This window comes from Calliphora vicina, chromosome 1 (assembly GCF_958450345.1).
Source record: "Calliphora vicina chromosome 1, idCalVici1.1, whole genome shotgun sequence".
Classification (NCBI taxonomy): domain Eukaryota; kingdom Metazoa; phylum Arthropoda; class Insecta; order Diptera; family Calliphoridae; genus Calliphora; species Calliphora vicina.
The window spans coordinates 30,375,148-30,400,029 of NC_088780.1; the positions used below are offsets into that span (position 1 = coordinate 30,375,148).

The 24,882-nt window shown below is 30.9% G+C and overlaps 1 protein-coding gene across 1 annotated transcript in view; it reads left to right on the forward strand.

The window, feature by feature from the left end:
- LOC135956021 (atrial natriuretic peptide receptor 1) overlaps positions 1-24,882 on the forward strand; it is a 395,833-nt gene that overhangs the window by 74,409 nt on the left and 296,542 nt on the right. Inside the window, exons 2-4 of the mRNA XM_065506486.1 lie at positions 14,388-16,035; positions 21,750-21,933; positions 22,004-22,206. Coding sequence (XP_065362558.1) covers positions 14,865-16,035; positions 21,750-21,933; positions 22,004-22,206 — 1,558 coding nt within the window. The 5' untranslated portion in view covers positions 14,388-14,864. The remainder of the gene's footprint in view (positions 1-14,387; positions 16,036-21,749; positions 21,934-22,003; positions 22,207-24,882) is intronic.

Sequence of the window (24,882 nt, forward strand, 5' to 3'; positions counted from 1 at the left end):
TACACTGTCCAACAAATTGAGACTTTTTGATTGGAACAGAACAGCGACCCTATAATTCTGAAAGGGCATGTTGAGTAGATAATTTTTGTAGAATAAACTTATAGTACACCTGGTCTGAATTTTTGTTTACAGTGGGTCAAAGTTTTCATTTTTTATAAAAGCAAGCAGTATACTAACTGAAAAAAAGTTGTAAGTTAATATCTAAGAGAATTCTTATTATCAGAGTTATATTGTGGAATTTTATGGGGATAATTTTTGTGGAAGATCTTAACCCTCTAGCTCCTATCCTTAGGGGTCCCCTTTTTCGAGAAAATCAAAAAAAGTCCTTTCAAAAAGGACATTTAAGGATTAAAAAATTCCACAAAAATGTTTGACTTAAAATTTCAGTGGGGGTCACCAAAGATACCAAAGTTCTAGATAAAGTTCTTTACGCTTAATTAGCCAAATTACACGCCACCTTGGGTCTCACATTTTTAAAAACATCACCAAAAATCTATTTATAATCCGAATTTTAACGGCAGTTTCAAAACTCCAATTTCAAATTTTTAAAAATTTTGTTAAACAAATTTCAGAATTTTTTGATCATCACATGGGGTTTTATTTACAACATAATAGGGAATAAAAGTGTGAGAAAAGTATGTCAATACCTCCTATAGTTTTTCCGTACCTGCGATATAAATTTTGCGATTTTCGAGAAAAACTAATTTTTTGGCCATATTTTGGCGAATGAGTGGGTTTTTTACATTTGTTAATAGTATCTTTTAGCAATCGAAATATTTTAATTTTGTTCGAGCTCCTCATCTGAGATAAAATCAATTTCATTTGAAGAGGATTTAAGTTTAGTTTTATTAGATAACTTACAAAAAAAGGTGAAGAATTGGTTTTCCAGAGCCCCACTTTATTAACTATGTTGTAGCAGGAGTTATGCTTAACAACTTTGCTGAACATCACTTTGCGATATTCGGTCATGTAGTATGTCAAGATGCATGGAAAAGGCACACAAAAATGACAATTTCCCCTATTTATTTATGAAAAACGGGATTTGGAAAATCCCGGAATTTAAAATTAAAAAATCCCGGGCTTCGGTATTTAAGAAATCCCGAAAACCCCGGGATTTTCGGGTAAGGGATTCCCCGTTTGGCATCTCTAGTTTCACTGATGTAGTTCTATAGATATAGGAGAATTAATAATTCATTTGTATGGGGGAACCCGATTCCACCCTCGTATACCCTTCCAATTTTGGTGGAAAGTGTAGTTTGTTTTTAGAGTTTCCCGCAGAAAATTTAGTGTGCATTATAGTTCTATAGATAAAGCACAGTTAATAATTATTTTATATGGTGGGTAATTGACTTCCCCCTCCTATATCCCTAAAATTTTGTTACAATATGCGGATCGGTATAAGAGCTACCCACGTAAAATTTTGCGAGCGTCGCACAGTGGTATGAGAAAAAAAAAGAGGGAAATAAATCTGTAGCTTCTAAACCCTTAGTCCGATTTGAATGAAATTTCACATACGCAAAGAGGAAGTGCTGTCGATTATAAGTTTTGAACTTAGACCTAATGACCACACCAGGAGCTGGGCCAGAAGTCCCCAAAATAGAACACCTCGGGTATGTTCAATTTTAAAAATGATCCTATTTCTTCGTTTGTGTTCCGATTTCAAATATAGAATTTTCTTGCCGAGCACTATATACAATCTGGTCGTAGCTATCAATTATCTCTTATAGCTTAGGAGATATTCGCATTTGTAAATTAAATTTTCAACATTTTAACCCACCCTACTCCAGTTTTTTGATTACCGCGGTTCCAAATATCTCCCGATTTTCTCCATTTTTCTTTTGTGGGATTAACAACAGATGTATATATGAAATAAAGAATTGTTTAAAAATCATGACTAAATCCAAAGTGAATTTAAAAAATTTAAAAAAGGCGATTTTTCGCTTTTTTTGGGAAAAAAGTACTTTTATTCTTTTTAAGTTATCTATTGCACTGTTTGAAAAGCTAACTTTACATGAAATATTTTAAATGAAAAAAATTTATAAGTTTTGATATCGAGGGGACCAGGTCCATTCAAAAAACGCCTATTTTTATGTAAAATTCAAATTTAGGGTAGAAATTCTCAAATGGCGTAGTCGATATCAAAATATAGTAACCTATTTTAGATGGCCCAATATGTTCTTAATTATCTTATAAAGGGTTCCGATAACTCCGGCAAAAAACGAAAAAATCTCATTTTTGGGATTTTCAAGAATTTTTTGGGGATTGCGGAAGTCTTGATAACAAATTTCAAAATTTCTTTTTATTTTTCCATTTTAAATAGAAAAATCTACATAACTGTGAAATTTCATTAAAAACTATTCATAAATAAATATTTAATTTCAATTTGAAAATTTTTAATCTATGCAAAAACTAAATTTTTCAAAAAAGTATTCCATGTATATTTTAATTGTCAAAAGTTATGTACATTTTCGAAAAGTAGACAAAATCCTCTATCCACTGATATATAACATGTCTAACTTATGCAGATTTATTTCCCTCTGTGCGTCGCTATTATTGTTGTTGAGATATTAATAAATCCGTAAAAAAGGGCATTTGACCCCACTGTGCTCCGTTAGAAAGGTCTTTGAGATGCTTTGTATTTAATATCCAGGTCTGTGTACATGACTTAGTAAACGAGTTATAGTTCAACAAATCGAGGTTGTCCTGGTTTTCTTCAATCTCAGCCGAGCTGGGGGATACCTCTATATATGCTGTGCATTGTGTTGATGTTTGTTGACGTTTGGCTATATTCCGCCGGGAATACGTTGGCAGGTAGTAGATTCCTCATACGTATGGTTCGATCAAAAGTCGTTTTTCAAGGTCTCTCAGCTTCAATTCTTATGGTACCCAATTTTCCTTATTTTCGGTGAAGCCTGATGCTTGCAAACGTTTTGAAATTACTGATTGAGTAACTCCCAGTGATTTTGCAAGCTATTGGTGGACTAATGCCTCCAATTCTTGGTCTTCAAAGTTTTTTGGCTGGCCTGGACGATCTTCTGAACCGCACAAACATTTCTAGCATGAGGGATTCAGCGGCACATATTAAAGAAGTAAAGCAAAACTTCCCGCATATGAAGTTTAGTTGGTACAAAATTCGACATTTTCGAAGCTAAAAAAATATTTATTTTACACTATGATGTTCAGTACCTAAGTAAGAATATGTTACAGATATGTAAAGCTACATTCAAAAGATACGCCACACGGTGGCTCATATCTCAATTTCATCAGTCAAAAGTCCAACATTTTGTTAACTCCGATTTCCAAAATTTTAATGCCATTCAATAGTAAACACATTGAAACTAAGGTAGCCAAAAAATTAGATAAAAATATTATCAATTGTGTGCGTAGCATGCTGTTAAAGTCAAATATTTTATGTCATTTTATAAAAATGTGATTTTTGTAAATTTGATCAGAAGTAAATTATCATTAATCGCAAACTATTATAGATAATTGGATGATTTTTCCTTTGTTATGTTGGTAGGATAATAGTCTTTAAGAGCTGATATGATTTGTCATTGTACCGTTTATACCTGATGTGTTATTAAATTTTTTCTCAGGTGTTTGAATTTCAGTGGAGTAAAAGTGCTTAGGATCAAAAGGGGTTAAACAAATTTTACAACCAGGAGAAAGTCCAAAGTGTCCTCTTTAAGCCTATATATACTTGTTGACCTGTTTTGATCTGTTTGTTGAACACTTTTTGAAATGAATGAAATTACTCCCAAATTTTTGTTCTATTTTTATTTTATTTGTTCATATGACTGGCGCAAAGTACAAGTCGCAATTTTGAAGATATTGCGATAAAATTTGGTACATACATTTTTTCGGCCCGAGGACGAAGTCTGTTGAAAATTATTGAAATCGGTCCACTATTTCACCTAGCACCCATACAAATGTTCTCTTTATCGGTCGTAAATGGTTAATTTATATATGTATCTACACAAATTTTGCTCCAAATAAGTTTTATACAAACTGAATTAATTTCACCTAATTTTATGATGATCGGTCCATTATTAGTCATAGCTCCCATATAAGACCCGCTTCCGAAAATCACTTTAACGAGCATAAATCTCTTAAAAATGTTGGTATAAACATAAAATTCAATAGAAATAACATTCATATAGACGTAAATCACACGACCTAATTTCATGGCGATAGGTCCAAAATTAGTCGTAGCTCCCATATAAGACCCGCTTCCGAAAATCATTCACTAAAATAAATTATAGTGTAGGGTATTATATAGTCGAGCTTGACCGAACATACTTCCTTACTTGTTTTTATCTGCTGATAACTTTTTTAATAAGTATAGCTGATTCAAAAAACAAAAAATTTGTATTTTCATACTAAATGCTATAAAAAATTAAAAGTTCAACTTTAACCTTAAATTGCGCAACAACTGCTGAACCGATTTTAATGAAATTAAAATTGGAGAAAAATTCAAGAAGTTATCTGTCAACAAAAAAAATTCTAAAATATCTCTATCGGTTCAAAAGTTACAGAGTTTTGGCCGATGAAAAACGAAAATGAGCCACTGTGCGCCATATATTGTTAATCCCGCATTTTTAATAAAATCACTGAATAATTCATTTTTTCACTACTAAAATTTGAGTTTTTCGTTTACATTAACTAAATCTTCAAGTGTAGCAAATCCAACGTTAAAATGACTACATTGAATTTTTTATATAAAAATATTATGTTTACTTAAATAATAAGTATTACATAAAATTTCTTGGTATTTAAATATTTATGTTTTTGCGGTTATTTGTTTTCTTTTTAAGTTTTAGTTTAAACCGCAATGCCTGTAGTTATAATTTAATTTTTCATAAATATGTAATCCTAAAAGTAGGCCACAAATATTTAGTTGTTATAAAACTAATGCTTAAACTAAAGCTGTTAACCTATAATTTAAGGAATTTACAAATTTTAAAACAAGCAAAAATGTTAACCAATATAATTTGGCAATAATTTTCAATAAACAATAAATTGAGAGAAGACAAAAACCTAGCAAAATAATAGAAATTTTGTGCAATAATTGGCAATGGGTTTTAAATATAAATTTTGTGGGAAATTTCGACAGATGATACGTATACAAAATGTCATAAAAAAAATTGTTTAATAAAGTTACTGACTCACCATTTTGTTGTGTAAATTAAATCTGAAAAAAAAACAAAAGTAAATATTCATTATTTAAAATTTTAATTAACAGAAGCTTGTTAAATATTTTCTGTTATATAAGAACTGTTTTCAATTTACAATTCAATTGAAGCCTTAAACTATGCCAAGTTTATGCTGGTCACTTGAAATACATAAAAATAATATGGTTTTATTTGCTGGTTCATATATTTTCCCAAAAATATTAAAATTATATATTGTGTTTTCAACAATACTACAAATGTTATTGTGTTTTTCTGTTCATTTAATTCCAAAATTAACTTTGTTCAAAATCCGCATAATGAAAGTTTTATAGATGTAATTAAATGCCTAATTGTATGCCATGCATTTTTTATGAGAAATTTTCTAAATGCTCTAAATGTAAATTAGTTGTTGTGCTGTTGCTAATACAAAAACACAAAAATATTATTTATTATGTTTTACATTTTCATTCTCTAGTAGTGGAAAAAGTCATTAGGAGGCGTTTATGTGTTAGATGATATTATATGGCTCAAATTGCAATTGGGTCAACATGTTGGTATTAAATTTCACTTCATGGTAAATGCTTTTATGGTGAGCTAATAATTTATGAAAAATTTATTTCTTAGAAATTTTAAATTCATAAATAAATATTCCTCCATTTGAAAGAATTTAACGTCACTTCATTTAAACTTCTAAAACTAAAGAACTAACATATTTATTTTGTTATCCTTTGTATTTTCTCCCTTCAGAACTCTTAAACTGAATATAGTAAAAAAAAGTTTTGCTTTAAATCCCATTATACTCCAGTATCTTTAGTTGCCCTTAAGGCAACAATATTTGCGAATAAACGTATAAATCATAAATAATTTTGCTGAAAAGTAATAATCTGCTGTGAAAGTTCAGAAATGTTTTATTATGACTCCAAACAAACTCTTGCACACTTGCACCACAAACGCACTCTCGAATGCCTGTAGTCTAGCATACTTTGGCCCCTTAAAATATGCTTTACATAAAGTGTTTACATTTGCACTTCACACTTACTGTGTGTTAAAGTTCCTTTAACAAAATTACAAAATAAATGGCAAATGAAAATATGTGTGTATGAAAAATAAAATTTAAAATGTTTATTTAATTTTCAGCTGTAGCAACAACATACAATATAAAAAACTTATTTAAAAATGACCCTTCTACTTAAACGCAGTAAATAAATGAATGAACTGCCTGAAAATATGGTATGATTTATGGTTTAAAGATAACAGCTACACAAAAAGGCCAAACACATGCGGTTGTATTTATGTATAGTTTTAAACTTAAACTGGGGAAATTGCACTTATACTGCTGGGATTATTTATGGTTTTATTCATTTTGAGAGAAATATAATACTTACAATAAATAAAAAAAGATCAGTACTCAATTAAGGGGAAATAAAATGGTATTTTTGTTAAAAACAATTTATGAAAATTGCACAAATTATTGTGCTGTCAGGTGTAGCAACTAGTAAACCAGAACAACTGGTCTTTAATAAGGATTAAAGTTTATGAAACAATGCTTTATTTTGTTTGTAGGAATTTTGTTGTTGTTGTATGTTGCTGCTTGCCACAAATGGTCACGGTGTTAATAGCTTTTTTGTTTTTGTGAAATGATGTACTTTATTGGCATGGAAAGTAAATGCTGGGTTAAAAATTAATACTAAGAGGAGTATATAATTGGTTTTTCTTTTTAAATATAAACTTAAGGTCAGGATAGAGTTTAAGACTAAACAAATAGGTTTCTTAAGATAAACATTAGAGTGGCCCTTATTTTTTACTTTTTGGACATTCGATGATTCCTATAAGTCTAAAATTGTTCTCCATCATCTAAAAATAAATTGCAGAAAATTTTAATAACGTTTAAGAGGTTGTACATTTTAAGTAAAAAATTTAGAATACAAATTCAAATGAAAAATAGTTATTTTTGTGTCATTCAATAAAAACTTCTTTTAAAAACGATGGTTTATTTCCTTTAAATAAACCGCATACATTAGATTGCAACCAAAAGCAGTTTAGAAGTTTAAAATTGTTACAACTCTTTATTTATTAAAATTTACACAACAACAGTTTAAATATTCACTATGTGTTTTTATACAAATACCCATTTATAATTCACAACTTATACAACACACAGTCAGGCAGTTAATTCATCCTTAGTTAACGACCATCCAGATGTTTCCAGCACCAACCAATGATTAACTAAACCCTATTATTCAATGTTAATAATATCCACCAATATATTAATAACAAAGCGTTACACGATTTTGGTACCCTCTTAACTGTTAGCTGGAATGAATAGGTAATGAGTCATAGATTAAATATTCCAAACATATGTGGTATTCATCACGTCTAGTTTTCGAGGTACATGTCAATTATTATTTTACTACCCTCACTTTAGGGTTAAAAGAAACAGTTACTGTTTCCGATGTATTGTACTTTTTTTATTATTTTGTTTTGTTTAGTAATCGTTCCTATTCGATAACGTCGACATATTTGTTGACATTTAATTGAAAATCCAATATGAATACTGAACTAAGTGGTCTGCTTAAATGCATCAAAAGCTTGGCCAGAAATGTTAGAGTTTGTTTACGGAAAATCGAATATGAAACATATACCATTGATAGATCCTAAATATGTTTGATGACCAATTTTGTTCATTCTATTTATATTTAAGCAGTATTTTCCAAGTTAAGTGATGATAAACTCAAAGAAGGAATATTTGTGCTACCATAAATACGCACATTGATGAAAGACCCACATTCTGATAAAAAGCTTACGAATAAGAAACTTAATGTCTAGTTATCGCTGACAGCAGGGTTTTTAGAGAACAACAGAACCGGCAATGTAGAATACTTAGTTAACGACATGTTTAAAGCTTATGGAAAATTGGGTTCCAGAATGTCATTGAAAATTTATTTTCTTCATTCTCATTTGTATATTTTTCCATCTAATCTGTGTCTCCTCTCAACCTGCTCATATTTACATCCTGGTTCCACCATGTAAAGAAGCTTGAAAAATGATTTAAAGTCCATTGGAACACAACTATGCTAGGTGATTACTGTTGGCGTTAAAAACGAGAAGATCAATCAAAGCTCAAAAGAAAATGTTAAAGTTTTACGATATTTTGTGTTCAAATTATATAAGACGATTTTTTTTTATTTTTCTTTACTTAAATGATTAATTTAACCCTTTAATGCATATTGTTGCCAATTGTCTACATTCCAGTTCCACTTAATTTTAGACGAACTGTTCAGATTCTCCTTCAGTAAAATCAAATGGAGTACGAAAGGTTTCAGCTAAAGAAATTCTAAATCAAACTAAAGCTAAATTAAATATAATAAATTAAAATCAACTAAATATTTGATATTTTATAGAAAAATAAAATAAAAATCATGCATTTAAGGGTTAAACTTGATTAATGTAAAAAATTCTGGTTGTTTTTATTAGATTTCTTTAAAATATGCGTTGGCCTTTTAATTTTAACTAGGAAATTCGAATACTTTGAATACTTGAAAAAACGTGTGGCCTATTTATATTATAACGTTTTGACCTTTTAAAAACGTTGGTTTATTTCCTTTAAGTAAACCGGATACTTTTGATTGCAAATAAAAGCCGTTTAGTAGCTTGAAAATTGTAACAACTCCTTATTTATTTAAAATGTATAACAACAGAATTAAATAGTCACTCAATGTTTTTATATACGTTTATAAATTCGGAGAAATACAGACACACTTTATAATGTACACGAATTCACTTGAAAAATACAGCACACTTTAAGGCACTCAGTTGATGTTTATTCGAAAAGCGTCTCTGATAAACTAACTAACGACTACAATCTCTGCCACTATTTATAACACTGCCATCTGCACTCTAGATTGCTCTTTAACTGTCAAAGCTCGTATATTCTAGAGCTTACTAATACATACGCCATCTGTGGTGTACTTTCTACAATGTTCTTTAACTGAATATTCGAATTCGAATATACGGTCGCAGCAAACAGCGTTGCCATACTTATGATCAATGGTCAACTGAAAGCCTTTGTTTAATGTTAATAATGCCCACAGATATGTTAGAGGCACTGCTATTTGAAAGCATTATGCAACTTTTAAATCAGCCGTTAAAATCGTTATATTAGAATTCAAGTAAAATTCTATTCTTACAGAAGAATGAGACGTGAAAGAAAAAAAGATTTTATGTATGTTTAATAAAAGATAGGTATAAAAAAGAAAAAATTACATTTCGAAGCTGGTACTCAAAAAAAATTTTTTTAACGCAGTGTTATGTCCACAGTTAAGTTAACTGCTGTAAAAAACATTGTCCACAATTAGAAGTCTCCAGAAATAGAAATGTTGAGAAACATAATGCAACTTGAAGACAGTCTATAGAAACCGTTATATTTGAAATACAATTTTGTAACAATATAAACATTTTCTGATATCGATAGTAATAAAATCATAATATCGATGATCATGTCAACCATTTGGGTTGACATATATGATATGTATGCATGTTTTTTGTAGACCTCCTTAAGGATTATTTATATTTCCAATTTCAGCTCATTCTGGTCACACTTGGATTTTTGGCTAATTTTTTACAAAAAAAAATTGAGACTCGAGGTGGCGTGTAATGTTGCTAATTAAGCGTAAAGTGCTTTATATACAACTTTTGTATCTTTGGTGACCCCCACTGCAATTTTCCGGTAAAAATTTTCGTAGAATATTTTAATCCTTAAATGTCCTTTTTAAAAGGACTTTTTTTGATTTTCTCGAAAAAAGGGTCAAATTGACCCCTAAAGAGAGGAGCTAGAGGGTAAAGATCTTCCATGAAAATGACCCGAGTAAAATTCCACAATATAACTCTGACAATAATAATTCTCTCATACATTATCTTACATAATTTTTTTCAGTTAGTATAATGCTCCATTCGATCAAAAAATTGGAAACTTTGAACCACTGTAAAAAAAAAATCTGAAGAGCTGGACTACAAGTTTATTCTACAAAAATTACCTACTCAACATGCCCTTTCAGAATTCTAGGGTCCCTGTTCTGTTCCAATAATGCTGTTGGACAGTGTTATTACTGAAAACAACTGATAATTTTTAACACTTTGATTTGGGGGCGAGTTATTTCACCACACAATTAATATAAACGACATTTACGGATGTCGCCTATACACAGCATCCAATAACAACTCCTTGCAACTCAATAAAATTCATTTTAATTATAGTTTACAAAATTACTACGTTTGATTTGTAATGATTGTGGGTGGCTTGATGTAACATCTTGAAGCGAATATTAATTATTCCTCGATTGACGCACATCATGATGTCACAGTACAAAAAAAGTAATACAAAATTGTTGCACGCTGAGCTAATTGCAATTAGTTTCGACAAGCAAGAAATCTGTAAATTATTTTAATTTTATTATTTAATCCAAGTTGGTATCAGTTTGCAGCCTAGCACAAAATGTGTTGACTTAGATTAAATGAACTGTTTAACTGGCAACAACTAAATTTTTATTAATATTGTATTGGGTTAATTATACTGACTTACCACAGAATTTACAAAATACTTTACTGAGCAAATTTAATTTTATATTGTCATTTTTATGGCTTTATTAAAGGTTTTCATAAAGTTAGAATTAAAACAAAATTTAACCAATAACCAGGAGATTATTTTTAAAAGCGCCTTTTTTACTAGTCTCGATTGAAAATGATTGCGACTAACGGAGGGTTAATATCAAGTAATACATCCAGATCAAGGAATGCATCATCTCAAGTTAATATCCATTATTGGCGTATCTCCAGAATAATGGACTTATATGTTTTGTTAATGTGTTTTTTTCCAAATTTTAATTGATGTAGGAAACATGGATTGGAGTGATTAATGCAAGTATGTTCAAGTAATTATCTAAGGGGAACCTTGTATGGGTATTATGGATAAATATTGCCCGATTTTTGGCATACCTTATAGTATGTCGTATTTATGACTGCTCAACCAGTATTCCGGGGGGAAATTTGTATGAGAGCTAGGTGAAATAATGGACCAATATTGTCCATTTTCAATAGCATAAATATGAGCAGCGTAAAAGGAGGACCATTCGGCACAGGAGCACACCTGTCAACACCAATTTACTTAAAAACAGAGCAAAAAACCTTATCAACAGAGAGCATTTGTGGAAAATTCATCCGGAAAATTTAGATTATGCCCTATCGTGATTTCAGCAGACAGACAGAATGATTAGGTAGATAGTCTTATAATCTCATGAGGACCCAAAATATATGGGGGATTTCACGTCAAGTGAACCAACTTTTAAAATCGATGTCTTCCGATCTGGATGAAATTTACACCAAGGTTAGACCTATTGAATAGTAATTCAGACACATTATTACATATTGTTCTTAGCAAAATGTGTTCCAAATAGTTTAGATAGCTATTTCTTCAATCTTTCGAAAAAAAATATTTAAAAAAAAAAAATTTTATATTTTTTTCCCGAAATCAAAAACTTTTTTAACTTTTTTTTTCAAATTTGCAAAATCAAAAACTTTGTTGACTTTTTTTTCAAAATGGACCCTTTTAAAATTTTTTTTTTTTGCTCAAAAGAAAGCTTGGGTGTAGTCCTTTAAGATCTATTTGGTCGCTTAGTGGGATGTGAGTGGGATATATAGCAAAATAAATGTTTTGTAACTCAAGATATACAATTTTTGATTTTTTTTTGGCAATATCGAACTTTTTTTCAAAAGGGAGTGCGATTTATAAGGAGTGCGATCGAAAGAACCTTAACACAAGTTTCTCCTTAAAACTTTTAACCCAAGTATTATTAGATTTTTTTTTGATCAAGTTACCTTTGAAAAATATGTCAATTATTATTGAATATTTTTAACAAAACCCAACTTGGTCATGAAAAACGTTGGCAATACAATCAAAGGTCTGCCGTCAAACTGATTCCAATATTGTTAAAGAGTATCGGGAGAGTACCGTTGTTAAAAAACCTGGTTCACGTAGAAGGAATGGTCCACATGATGTTTTTAATGCCAATAAATATAAAGCATCCAACACATCCGGTAGGAAATCAGTCCCTTTAGCTTAGTACTCGTACTATTTGGTACGAAAAGTTATAGCCAATGCAGGTTTAAAAACATACAAGACTCAAAAAGTTCCTGACAGGAACTCTGATAGAGAAGTCAAATTTTATAAAAAAAACAAGTAAGAGTGCTATATTCGGCTGTGCCGAATCTTATATACCCTTTACCAAATTATACTTCAAAATTTTAAATATTTTTAGGTAAAAAAAATTTAATTTTTTTTACAGATGTTTTTTTCATTTTTTGGAAAAAAAAGTTTTTGATTGTTATTTTAAATTTTTAAAATTTTGTTTTTTTTTTAAATTTAAATTTTTTTTTTTGGTTTATTTAATTTTTTTTTTGTGAAAAAAAAAATTCTGGTTAATTTTTTTTTGATTTTGACCCATTGTAGGTCCAACTTACTATGGTCTTATATACGTCGTTGCAAATGTCTTTGAAATATCTATCATTAGATATCCATATTGTCTATATTAATGTCTTAGTAATCCAGATATAGGTCTAAAATAGGTCAAAAATCGAGGTTGTCTTGGTTTTTTCCTCATATCTCAGCCATTTGTGGACTGATTTTGCTGATTTTAAATAGCAAAATTCTCGAAGGCATGTCTGACAGAATTATTGAAGATTTGGATCCCGAAGATATCTGAGGTCTTCAGAAAATTGATTTCAACAGACAGACGGACATGGCTTAATCGGCACAGCTATCTATAAGGATCCAGAATATTTATACTTTATAGGGTCGGAAATGAAAAATGTAGAAATTACAAACGGAATGACAAACTTATATATACCCTTCTCACGAAGGTGAAGGGTATAAAAATATATACCTGCTGCATAATGGACGACGAAACGTATGTTCTGGAAAGTTTTTCGTAGCTTCCGGGTCAACATTTTTTATGTTGCTGATGCTCGAGGGAGTGTTTTAGATAAGTTTATGACCCAAAAGCAGACAAAGTTCCCAAAAAGTTCTTGGTGTGGCAAGCAATATGAAGTTTCGGCAAAAGAAGCCAAACATTTGTTACAAATAAGTACCGAAATTTACATCAAGGAATGTTTACAAAAAAGGATGCTTTAGTCTTTTTAATGTCTCCACTTATTTTTGGCCTGATTTGGCATCCTGTCACTATGTTAAGCAAACTGCCTTGAGCTAAGTCCAGTGGAGAGATATTGGGATCTTGTTAAAATAGAATTGAAGAGCACAAAAAAGGTGTCAAAAAGTGTGGTAGATTTTAAACGGAGATGAACTACCTGTTCGAACAAAGTGACAGACAGAAAGAACTAAGACCTATTTTAGGTTTTCGTATAAAAAACTGATTTTAGAGCCAACTAAAACTCGATTTTTGGTGAGAAATAAAAGTGATCACAGATGATCATCCTTTCTCCATTTAGTACAATATTAAAGTAAACTAGGTCCTATTAATGGAATTGGAGCCTTTTTTCGTTTCAAAAAATCAGGTTTTGTTTGGACCACCAGTTCATTATACCCTACACCACCATACTGGGGCGGCCATTACGCGTTTATGCTGATGGTTGTAACGCCCATAAATATTAGTCTAACCCACCTTAAATAATACAGATCGATTCAGAATCACTTTTTGATTAAACGATGTCTGTCCGTCCGTCTGGCTGGCTGTCCATGTAAAACTATTGAGCAAAGTACAGATCGCAATTTTGAAGATATTTCGTTAAATTTTGGACCATGAAATTTGTACGGTCCAAGGACAAATACTATTGATACTGGCTGAAATCGGCCCATACAAATGTCCTCCGAAAATCAATCAGGAACATAAATTATTGAAATTTTAAAAGAAACATGTTTTTGCTTATTTACTCAGCGTAGGCTATTATAGAGTCGGGCTTGACCGCTCATACTTTCTTACTTGCTACTTGTCATATAAAAAAATCAGTTTTTGTTTAAAAATATTAATGATAGTCATTCAGGTCTTTACAAATATTTGCTGCATTTCTTCTATTAGTTAATTTTATTTTTATTTAAAAAGTTTCCATTTATTTACCTCAAACTGTATATAACTTTAATTGCATACTAGCTTTGCCTTAAAAATGTTTTAATCAAATATTTCTGTTTTCATTTTCTGGCTTTTATTGCAGGTTTCGACAACTAAAAACTGAGCAAAATAACAAAAGTTCAAAAACCTAAAACCCCTTTTTAAACTCAAGGATCTACACCTGCCAATATGATGTGTTGTTTGTGTTGATTTTCTAGTTTTTGGTGTGCAACCACAAACGTATGAAATGAAGATGGGAAACCAAAAATAAAAAAAAAAAAAAATATACAAAAATATGCAAAACTTTTACATGCAACATTAATTGCAAACCAACCCCATTTCAGTTGTTGTGGAGTAACAGCAACAGAGGCATTAAAAATTTCAAAGAAATTTTTTTTATCAACAAAACAAAATAAAGTTTTTAAATACTCAGAAAATAAACACCTATATTTCCCTAACTTAAATGTAGAGTTAAACAAAAAAAGAAAGGAAAACTTTGGAACACACGATTTCTTGCAACATTACAAACATTTCTTGAACTTTTGAGCAAAGAAAAGAAAATTTTCTTTATAGAGAGATTATGCCAGTGGCAAGTTATAGACCTCAATATGCTGAGAATACATTGTTGCAATTACAAATGGAAACTAAAGCAACAGCCAGAACAGGGGTCATTGCACAAGCCAATTTAACTACAATTGACATACACAAATTCTATAATCAAGGTAGTGATAAGGGTGTTGCAGCATCAACAAACTGTAAACAAGAAAACTATAGTACTGCTTTAAATATTACTATAAATGACATTTGTGGACAAGCCAAAACTTGCAAGGACAAGGACAACTGTGAGGATGCTAGAGAAGGTGCCAGAGAAGAAATAAATATTTGCATAAAACCAAGAAATTGCAATAAACAAATTCGAACAACTAAAACAACCACAACTACAAATTTAAATAGCAAATGCCAGGGATTTCCTAATAACATTGGCAACATTAGCAGTAGCAATAATGATTACAAGCAAACTAAAAACAGCACATGCAGCAATAGCAACAGCTACACTAATAATAATAATAATAAATTCTTAAACAGTATTATTAGCATTTTACATTGTAAACAATTTAAAGCCACACAACAGGAGCAGCAGTTGCAGCAGCAACTTTATTATAAACATCTTTATCTAACAACAGACACAACATGTCTTTCTCAATGTTCTCAGCCACAACATCCAACTTCGTTTACTCTCCCACACAAATCCCTCTTAAGTTATACTTATAAAATGACCACATTTTCCCAAGATCTCGTTTACTTTTTCTACACTCTACTCCTACTTTTAACCACCCATATATCCCTAGCAGAGGCCAGTTGCCGCTACGAACCGAGTCGTTCGTGTGAGGCAATATGTCGTCCCATCTGGTCGTCACCGGATAACAATAATTATCAATCAACTGTATCAGCTACAAATAATGTGACATTGGAAAACTTTTTTGCCGCCGATTACAATTGCACAATACGTGCTCTAGTCCTCATGCCCGACGACGACAGATACGTGGCATCATTGAAACGTGTCGTGCCCATCCTACAAGTGGCCGAGCAGCGTATACATGCCAGTGGTCTGTTGCCATCATACATACAGTTTGATTGGATGCCGCAGGATGATAAATGTGATGCAGCTTTTGCGGCCGTTAAGGCCATGGATGGTATTGTAAAGAACTGTTCTCATGTGTTTTTTGGGCCAGTGTGCGACTATTCTTTGGGTAAGTACATGTTATAAATCAATGAAAGTGGTAATAAATTTAGAAATATTTAGCAGCTTGTTTGAATATTTGAGTTAATAATGTTAAGCGTTCCCAAAAAAAATTTATAAATAACACTGTGTGTGATTTTTTGAGTCATTTAAATATAACCATATACGGACACCACTACGTAATAAAAGACCAAAAAAAAGACCCATGTCTCCCAGTTTTGCCCAAAGTCATGCATTTTTTTATTGGGGAAGATTTGAGTCCTCGCTGTCATTTTTGCAAAAAAGTGATAATTTTCTCAGGCTCATATCTTGCAAACAGTTCGGAACTTTGATTTACTCTCTGATGCAAAGTAGTGGCCCTTGACATAAAGAAAAAAAAATTGTGAACATATAAAATCAAAAACACTTCATTACCAAAATCGAAATCGAAATAAATTTATATGTTCACACTTGGGGTTTTAAACGCGTTTATGCAAAATGTTAATTAAGTTAATCGAAGCCGTTCACATTACATTTGAGATGATTAAGCTGACAGTAAAGTAATTAAGTTGACAAATAAAAAAAACCACAAACAAATGTATATTTCTTTAAAGCATTAAAAATGGAAAGAAATACTTATAAATAAAGTTATCAGCTGGTTATTTAAACTTATTAATGATTTAATTGTGAACATTGATGGATTATTTATGGTTCTTTATGAAAAATGTATTTATCGGTAGTACATCTTAAAGGTATGTTCATTGTGGCCGATGCTACATCATCATCAGTTTGAGGTATGTTCAGGTGATTCTACTTGATTAATGAAATGATTAAGATTTAATCATGTCAATTTGAAGTGATTAACAAATCATTTAAATGTATGGATAATCATCTCCATTTTGATGTGATTAGAGCTTAATCACGTTTGATATGATTAATTCTGCAAATGTGAACATAGTATTAGAAATAAATCTTTTTAAAACTGCCTAAAAGTATGCTTTAGTTTATAATAATTTAATATTTTATGGCCAAAAACCTACCTAAACGGTGTTAAGAATCATTCCTGGGAAGTTCATATGTTCCAGAAAGTTGTTTATTGAGATCTTAGGTACATTTTTGTAGTTGATTGTTTCCTTGAATTTTTAACGGTTTGCTACTTATGGACCTGAACACGGAAAAAAGGTTAAAAAAATCGAATTTTTTAAAGTTTTTTGCGATTTTGATATTGAAGATGAAGTTTTTTTTGACAAGGGCTACAACTTTGCCTCAGAGATTAAATCAAAATTCCAAACTGTTTGCAAGATATGAGTCTGAGAAAATCATCACTTTTTTGCAAAAATGAAACCAAGGCCCCAAAGATTTGGAGGCCCATAAAAAAAAGTGCATGACTTTGGGCAAAATTCACTTAGTGGTGTCCGTATGTGGCTATTTTTTCGTGTTGTACTGTGTAAAAGTGCACAATGAGACAGATTCAAAATATTTTGGAAATAAATCTGTTATGTTTTTTTACTGGCTGATTCGATTGACATACAATTTTATACAGAAATATCAGAGAAGTATTCGATTTAACTTTTTATGACGTCACACCCCAAAGGCTACTCAGAAGAGGCACCGCACAGTGGACAATGTTGGTCATTTTCGGATCAAAAATGTGTTATATTTGAATGGATGAGGATTTTTGTAAGATTTTTTTTTTTTTGGAATAGGTGGGACTTTAAGCTTTAATATGTATATTTAATTATAAAAATCGAATTATTAAAAAAAGTCATGAACGGTTAAAAATACATTTATGACTTTTTTTTGTTTTTGTATAAAAGTAATATTACTATAGTATCTCTAACTCACATATATTTAGACCGATTTCAAAATTTTAAACAATTATGGAGAGGCAACGAATTAGTCTTTCACAGATGTCTGAATATTTCATGAAATTATGTAAGTTCTTATAAAAAGTTTAGCAATTTTTTATTTTGTTCGTAATTTTTCAATTTCAACAATAGTTATTTTAACTTTTTTCTATAAAAACCTATTTTATTTGCACAGTGTTTTCAAGATAATTTTATGTAGACAATAATGAGATATTACTTGTTAAAATCAGTTTATATTTGCATATAAAGTAAATTTTTAAGAAAAAATTTACTTTATAAATTAAAAATTTTACAAAGATTTTGATAATTTGTTTTCTTAAATTTCTGAGTTTGTCAACATTTTTGAATGCCATTTGTTTATAGGCACCAAAAGGCAGCTTATTTTGATATATCTTTTAGATAATAAGTTAAACTTTAATTCTATGTTAAAACTAAATCGGCGGCAAACGGCGCCAATAGTTAAAATCCTAGTCAAAGTTGCGTGGGTAAGCCAAAAAACATTATATATTTTAAATGAATAAATTTCAAATCTGCTAACAATATATACAAAACTCATTACAAAGATATATTCTGGACAATATACCCTTTCCAACAAGGTATAACAATTCTGAAAAAATACTTCTGTTGACATAATAACTATAATTTCTGCAAATAATTATTGCTTGACATTTTAACTTTACGATACAAGTTGTTTTATGGTTAATTTAAATCATTTGTAAAAATCAATTATGAGATGCATACATCTTATATAATTCACTGTGCACCGATAGGTCTCAAAGTAGGGCACCTCAAATACCTTTTAAAGAAAGGAAACATGATACATTCCTAAGGAATGGAGAGAGGTCGCAGTGGTATTTATCCTCAAAGCGGGAAAGGTAAACCATATTACCGCCAAGGATTATAGACCGATCAGTCTGTCATCGTTTTTATTGAAAACACTGGAAAGACTGGTCAATATATGGATTTTTTCTATAGGGCACAACACGCATACCTTAAAGGTTGGTCGTCATGCAGCCTTGCATGACGTTGTCGGAACTATAGAGGGGACACTTGACAGAAAGGAGTATGTTATGGCATCTTCCTTGGATATGGAGGATGCGTTTAATAATGTGAACATATCCGCAATAGTTGATGCATTGGGTGACTAAGGTGTTGATCAGCAAATATGGGTATTGGTAGGACAGGTAAAGTTGTGACAAGGGGCACACCACAAGATGGTGTCATACCTCCACTTCTGTGGAATCTTGTCGTAAATAAAATACTTTTCAGGCTCAGTTGGATAGACGCCAAAGTAGTTACATATGCTGACGACGTTGTACTTCTTATTCAAGGGAAGTTTCTGATATCATGGGCCAGGAAAAATGTTTGTGTCAAGACTGACAAAACAAAAGTAGTTCGTTTTAACAGGAGATATACAATTATAGAATTCAGAACTACACGACTGGATGGTACATTTCAGAAGTCTTCAAGTGAAACCAAATATTTTGGCTTAATTTTGGACTCTAAACTCTAGTGGAAACATATTGCTGAGAATCGAATTATGATGGCATTATGTGCTTCTATATGTGTAAGAAAACCTTGCTGGACCTTTTGTTGTCTCTTCGATTACCCGATACCTGCACGGTTTTCCAATCGATACAGCCGCGAGAAGATTTCGGGAACTGAATCTCGAAAATTAGAACATATGTCTAGTCTATCGGAGCAGCCTAGTCGCTTCCTCGTCGCTCAAAAGAACTTGGTCTTTTGCAGAACAAAACTTGGCGAATTTTGCAAAATTCTACTGACATAGGAACTGATGCACAGTGGGGCAGAATCGAAATTTTTTGGAAATAAATCTGGCATTTCTAAACGGCTGGTCCGATCGGGATAAAATTTTAGTTGGGTGTTGCCAAGGAGTATTCGAGTTTAAGTTATGAAAATACGCCCTACAAATAATCCAGGGGCGGCGCTTTGGGGGCTCAAAGTAGAGTACCTTCGGTATGTAAAATTTTTTAACACGTGCCATTTTTTTTGTTTATTTGTTTATTTTTGGAAAGCGCTCGGCTAGATCTTGCTAGAACATGCTTGCGTGTGCTATTTATCTCTTATAATTTTCTAGTTATAGGCATTTCAAAATTGAAATTTTAAAATTTTGCCATACCTTGGTCCGCTTTTTTAAAAATATAGGGCGCACTTTTGGACCGAATGGACTCGAATTTTTCTTGTTAGTTAGACAACTAAATTACCAACAACATACAAAAGATTTCAGAGCAATGTCAAGTACGAATCCAAAAATAACAGATTTTCAATTTAAAAATTCAAAAAATAGTATATTTTTGCTGTTTTTTGGACAAAAAGGTGACATAACTCTTTTTTTATTAAAAAACAACTTTCTTTAAGAACATATGTATAATAATTTTTTTCGTTTTTCTATAAAGTTTCTTTGCGGAGAACATTTTGGTATAAAAAACATGTCCCATTTTTCGAACATGTCGGCCCTACGCCCTTTGGAAATTGACCTATTTTTTATCAAAATTTCAACTTTGGGCCACATGTTCTAAAATCCCAAAGCTGGGATCAGAAAACGGAAAGGAGGTTTGGAAACCCTGATGTGTTCCCTATTTATCCCTAAAGTATTTTCCCAGCCCCGAAGGAAATGTGGACACTATAGACAAAATTGTAAAAAATACCATTTTTGGGATTTTCGCTCCAATTTTTAGGAATTGCGGGATTCCCTTTGACCCTTTGACAAGCTTTTTTACACCTTGTTATGTAGAATGAGAAACTTAAAAAACGCTGAAAATTTCATTGAGTTTCGTTAATAAATAAAGATTTTATTACATATTACATATTCATTGAGTTTCTAAAACTAAAATTTATATCAAAATTTTAATAGGATTGCAAATATTAGGAACAGTTTGATCCATATTTTTTCCTAGCTAAATTTTTTTTTTAGATAAGTTAATTTTTGGTCTTACAAAAGAAATTTCAAGTCAATATCTCAATTAGATTCAAAAATATGCCACTTTAAAACTCCGTCCTTCAAAAATAGAATTTGTATAAATTTTCTTAATGTGACTGAGTCAGAACCAATGATTTGTGTTGAATAGAATATTAAGAAAATTTATAATAAATAATCATCATCAGCTATGAGGCCCATTACTGGATGAATGGTGAGCATGGTCATCTAACGTGGAGATGATGTGAACTGGCCGTGACCAAGATCGTGCGATTTGATCCCGTTAGACATTTTCATGTGTGCTTTTCTTAAATCGCAGGTCTATGCGAATAAGGCCCAAAATACAGCTGCCCATATTCATGGAAAATTGGACATTACCTGCCTGTTTCTCTAAATGTGAACGAACGTTTTCTTTCGTACTTTATATTGTTTTCAATATAAAATACGAGCAAATTTAAATTTATTTGTTGTTTTCAATTAAAAATACGAAAGTAAAGGTTCGTTCGCATTTAGAGAAACAGGCAGTACATTTCGGATCCGTACCACCCAGAAAAGCCGCGGCGGAGATTTGAACTATATTATACTCCATACATAATGGCATATAAAGAAAGAAAAAAATTTCAAATAATCCCAAACACACTTCGTTTCATTTAAATTTAATGACAGACCCTTTATTAATCCATTCCCCAATGTAGTATTTTGGAAATTTCATAGACAACGGCCTCTTATGTACGAAAGTTAAACTTGAATACTCCTCTGCAACACAGACGTGAAATTTATTTTCAAACAATTTTGTAGTGTGAAGTAATAACAAATCAAATAACTTAGCATGAAATATTTATCAAGTTTATATGCTATATTCAGTTAAACTGAATACTCTCCACTTAAAACTAATGTAAAATATTACACTATCTAATTTATTGATAAATATCTTTCTAGCTGCTGTTGGCCGCATTGCCAAGTACTTCAATAGCAATGGCACGCCCCTAATATCGGTGGGTGGTTCCACATTTGATTTTGAGAAACCCAAAACCAAATGTTCGGATGAATTCTATATGCTGCTGCGTACGGGTATGTTAAGTTTTGAATCGATTTCAGGACTAACAATATCGGTAATGAAAAGGTTAGTGGTAATATGAATATCAAATGTAGAACATAACAAATTTGTAATTATTTTTTGCTTTCTCATACAGACACAAATGGTCACGTTCCATTTTCTTTTATGACGCTGATGGCCAACGTAATGTGGCCGGTCAACACACTTGTTACCTGATGATGACCAGCCTGGGCAAACAAATGCGTAATGAGAACATGACTTTTGCTCAATATCGCATAACGGAAAAACTCAAGAATCGCACCGAAGAAATGAGACGTGAAATTGGTAACAAGAATTCTGGTAAGTGTTAGACAAATAAGTATTTATTGGTTATTAAAGTATTGTAATTAAGTTGGGTGATAAAGGAAAGCAATTATATAGAAAATTGCAAACATTTTTATTGTTAATTAACATTTTAGTTTTGGTAGGTGGAGTTAAATACATTCTGTTAATATAATGTTATTAGAAATGTTAAAAGCTTATGGTTATGTTGAAGGTAACTGTTAGAGAAAGCTTTTCAACAACAGTAATATTTTATTTAACTACATATAAACTTTTAGTGAAGTTTACAACCAGTGAAAAAAAGCTTTCTATGATGTGGCAAAATGGTTTATGTAAAAATATAGACATAAATAAAAAATGCTGCATTATTTTTAAACTGTTCTAAATACTAAAATAACAAAACATATAACACAGATTTTTTATGGTTATTTTGATCTAGATTGTATTTTGTTTTTTCAAACAATGATTGTCTCCTATATCTCGATAAATAATATAGTGTTCTTGTAAGGACAATTTTTCTTACTTGTGCATTCTTACAAAGGTGTATCGAAAGGAATGAAAAACTGATAAGAGACTTTCATTACATTCCATTCGATACAATTTATCCAAAAATTAATAACTTTAATTCATCATAACATTTATATAAACCTTAAAAAAAATGAAAAATCTATTTTTTTTTTTTTAAAAAACTACAATAGATTTTCCAAAAAACCAAAGAATTTCAAAACCGCGGCTTCGGTTTTAAAAAGTGTTATAGAAACAAAATCAGTTGATAATATAGGAAAAGCTAACAAATTTAAAATTCAAACTTGACATATGTTCAAGTGGATAAAGGAAAATTGGTACTTTTTCTCCGAATGGTACTTTTTTATCATATTACATTAGTTAGCTTATATACATTAAAGTTGACTAATATGTTTCTTAGTAAAGAAATAATCAATAATAGGGGGCTAATGGTATTATGATACCAACAAAAGGCGAACTAAACCAAACTAAGGAAATCAAGTAATAATCAGGAAATTACTTTGATTTCAAATGTGACCAGTGGTCAATTGTGTAAAATTGGTACTTTATCTTCTAATTGTACTTTTTATTATATTAAATTATTTTACTTATTTACATAATAGTTTGGAATGGTACTATTTCTTTATTGTAATAGTACTTTTGGAATATTTTATAATAATAAACCTAAACATTTGACACACATGATTCTGAATGAGTTGGTTAGAATTCACAAAAGGTGACTTTAGTGGTAAACTTATTTTGCATTTTCTATAATATTGGGCTCAGAAATATGAAATTAGGCATTCATGATGCTAAGTGGGAATACAAAATGGGGGTCTTTATGGTATTTTTTTAATTCTAATAATACTGTTACGTTTTAACATTTTCAAAGCGCTGGATTATTTCCTTTAAATAAACCGGATACTTTTGATTGCAAATAAAAGCCGTTTAGTAGTTTGAAAATTGTAACAACTCTTTATTTATTCAAAATGAACAACAACCACAGAATTAAATAGCCACTAAATGTTTTTTTTATACACGTTTATAAATTCTCAGAAATAAAGACACAATTTATAATGTACACGAATTTACTTGAAAAACACAACACACTTTAAGGCACTCAATTGATGTTTATTCGAAAAGCGTCTCTGATAAACTGCTCACGACAGCAACCTCTGCCACTATTTATAACACTGCCATCTGCACTCTAGATTTCTCTTTAACTATCTAGAGATTTCTAATACATACGCCATCTGTGGTGTACTTTCTACAATGTTCTATAACTGAATATTCGAAATCGAATACAGCGTTGCCAACTTACGATCAAATCAACTGAAAGCTTTTATTTAATAATGCCCACAGATATGTTACAGTTTGTTATTACAGCACTGTTATTTGAAAGCATTATGATACTTTTAAATCAGCCGTTAAAATCGTTATATTTGAATTCAAGTACAATTTCGTAACAATACGTTTCGAATGAGCTAGATTCCACATTACAATGAACCAATAAACTTGAAACTAGAGACGTGTTATTCTGAATTATTATTAATTCACAAAGGGAGACTTAATAGTACTATTTCTTTCTGCTAATTGGGGTGGGGAAAAGCTCCGGGTCAGCCAGTACTCCATACTTTTATTGGATATTTGGAAATAAATAAGTCTTTGTTAAAAACACATTGCATTCTTTTTTTAAATTAAATAAATAGTCATTCAATTTTAATTGTCAGGAAATATGTACATGGATGAAAAAGTTTGTTTTTATTTCTAAATTTTTAAATTTATTAAAAATATATTAAAAATAAAAACCGAAGAATAATTGTCGGTTTCGGTTTTAGGCCTTTAAAAAACCGCGGTTTCGGTTTTTCAAGGCCTGGACTTAAATTATTTTTATGTTTAAAATTAGAAGCAATCTGTCATTAGGACAACGTGTTTCAATTTGGAATAATCTGTATTCCTAAAGTCAAAAGCTTTGTCATCATTTAAACGATATTTTACCGATAGCTGAGTTTCAAGGAACAATTTGGGACTGTACCTGACACAGTATTATAGTCCCATTGTGCGCTCTAAAGAGAAATCACCCACAAAATTAGTTGGTTTAAAAACCAGTTTCCTTTTTGAAAAAGCCGGCCATTCATTTCGCGGGATAAAAGTAAAAACATTATTTCATTCACAGGATTTTTTTAATAC